Genomic DNA, 2,728 nt, shown 5'->3' on the forward strand with positions numbered 1-2,728 from the left:
TGTATTTTTATGGAAATTAACTCTGGTGACACAGTGGTTAAAGCATTGGGCTGCTAACCAAAGAGTCAGTGGTTTAAACCCACTAACCGCTCCATGTAAATCTCTGCTTCCATTAAGATTTACAGCCTCGGAAACCTATGAGGCAGTACTACTCTGTCGTCCAGGGTCACTACGAATTGCAATCAACTGAATGGCAGTGTTTTTTTATTATTATTATTATTATTTTTGTTATTATTTTTGTTTTGATAATGACTGATTTCTCCAAAACCTGTCAGTTGGGTTTTTATTTTTTCATTTCTTCCCATCATTTGTGTTATAATATATTTTCTATTTTCATCACCACACAGCAATCACTTCTTGCCTGAGTTAGATCCAGATGTGCTTAATGGAGGAAGAGTTCAGCTTGTGGTAAGATATGTGTTTAAAGTTACAGAAAAATGTTAGAGACACTAGTATTCAATAAATGGCACTTTAAAATATGTCCAAAATTAGCTTCAACTATGAAAGTATCACAGTGGTATCTACTTGGGATAATCTCAGAATTCCATGTATTAAAATAACATATTTTCTTAACTTGTATTATAACTTTAAAAATATGAAATTACTTTAAATGTTAGTTTTATATGGCATATTTAAAAACATTAGCATTCTATCGTATTTGAATAGAATTAAAGAACTCTGGAAGGCTAATTGCCCAATGAAATTATCTTCTTGAATATTTTAAAGAGTTGAATCTGTATACTATGCTTGAGATAAATATAAAAGTCCTCACAACTGAACTATTTTAAGTAATAAACTCTAAATTATTGGAGGTTTAGTGACAGCAAATTCTAAGCATGTTGACCAGAGTATCACCTTTAGGTAGTATAACTGTATGTGCATTGCTAAAATCAAATTGTACTATATGCTATCAGAAGGAAGACTGTGCCAAGAGGAGAATGGCCAATACAGTAAGTGAAAAAAATACAGACCACAAAACAAGAACTACTCAATGTGTCCTCAAGAAAAGTCCAGAGAACAGGGTACTCTGCACAGGGGCAGAAGTGTGTGACCTCCTTGGCAGGTGAAAATGGATGCGTCAGGTGACCCTAACCTTATAACACTTTTCATTTATATTTGTCAACAAATACCTCTTGCTCGGATTCTATATTCACCAAGAAAACTGATTATAATTTTGCTTTCCTTGTAGAATTTAGTATAAAAAGTAATGTACTTTTAATGGAAACTAGTCCACAGAGCTGTTACATTCATCATTCTTATAGACATCTTCTTCAAGGAATTCTTATGGAAGAGGAACAAAAATTAGGGCAATAACAAGATAAAATTGATGTGTTTATGAAAATATTTATAGCATTTATGTAAAGACTGGAATAATCACTCACAAATTATTTATATATTTTAATAAAAACCTCTCTAGGAAAAATGGTAGGAAGATAACCCTAAGATGATTGATACCTGAGATTTTTAATACCTTACTTATTACTGATTAATACTTTAGCACAGAATGATGAGTGGTCACCCTGTAGCCAAAATGGAGAACATAAAAGTGCCAAGAAGTACTGGGTTAAAGGAAGAAATATTCTATTTATTCATTGTATTTCTAAAAATGAATAAAGACAGATTGGATATAGTTCTGATCAAAATGGTTCTATGAGGTTAATACTCCAATGCTAATCTTCTTTCATACCCTTTTCAATATATATAAATACATGACAAATATATAGCAATAATAATTACTGAACTAGATAAAAGCCCAAAGTAGAAATCATGCAGAGTATCAGGGACTGAAAATACTCTATTTGTATTAGGGAACTGCAGGCAAATGATTATACAGAATTAGAGCTGCTGCTAGGCCATAACTATGAGGAAAATGAAATATAATAAAAATAAAAAAAGTGCAACTGCTGCTACCATGTTTAAAATCCTCAAAGATATAGGAATAATACATAAGGGCAAGAAATTATGACACTAAAGTGATCAAATGCTAATAAAGAACATTGTTGTTGTTGTTATGTGCCTTCGAGTGAACCAATTGGAAATTCTGGAGATAAAACATGTTATCATTGAAATAGATTCTGGAATGGACCAGTAAAAGGGAGACCTAGTGAATTGGAAGATTACCTACAAAGGAGAAATAATTAACTTGCCAGTTTACATCTTACCAGAAACAATGCAAACCAAAAGATTTAAGTACCACCAAGAATATTCTTCACTATCATTCAAGAGTGAGGGGAAAATAAGGCTTAACCAAATATTCAAATACTGCTATTTGAGGAAGCTAATAAACAACTTAATCTTTGTCTTCTGAACAAAGAATATGGAGTGATAAATATAGGAATTAGAAAAATGAAAATAATTAACTCCAGGATGTTTCTACAGAAGGCAGCCTCCGAAATCAGTTTCCCCACCTCATTCTGAGTTTCTGAGACTTGAGGGCAGGAAGTTATATGGGAAGGTCTTTCAGGAACACCTTCTGTAAAGGATGAAAGAAGCAGGATTGAAGAGCTGGGGCTGGGGTAGAAGTAAACTTCAATGGAACCTCAGGAGAAGAAGGGAGAAGTAAGCTCTGATGGTGGAATGTTCTTTTTGAGTTGTTGAGGCAACAGAGCCAAGCTTTTATGTCCCTGCGTCACTTCAGGAAAGGGTGTCATTTGATTAAGGCAGTTCTCTTCAACTAAGGACAATTTCCAGATAATCATCTGGTAGCTACCACGTTTCCACTATCTCA

At 33.5% G+C, this 2,728-nt stretch overlaps 1 protein-coding gene across 1 annotated transcript in view; it reads left to right on the forward strand.

Moving 5' to 3' along the window:
* The window catches only part of LRRIQ1 (leucine rich repeats and IQ motif containing 1), a 329,025-nt gene that overhangs the window by 304,533 nt on the left and 21,764 nt on the right, over positions 1 to 2,728 (forward strand). The window contains 1 exon segment of the mRNA XM_007952584.2: positions 348 to 408. Coding sequence (XP_007950775.2) covers positions 348 to 408 — 61 coding nt within the window.

This window comes from Orycteropus afer, unplaced genomic scaffold, assembly GCF_000298275.1.
Source record: "Orycteropus afer afer isolate SDZICR_OR568_19922 unplaced genomic scaffold, OryAfe1.0 scaffold00349, whole genome shotgun sequence".
Taxonomy (NCBI): domain Eukaryota; kingdom Metazoa; phylum Chordata; class Mammalia; order Tubulidentata; family Orycteropodidae; genus Orycteropus; species Orycteropus afer.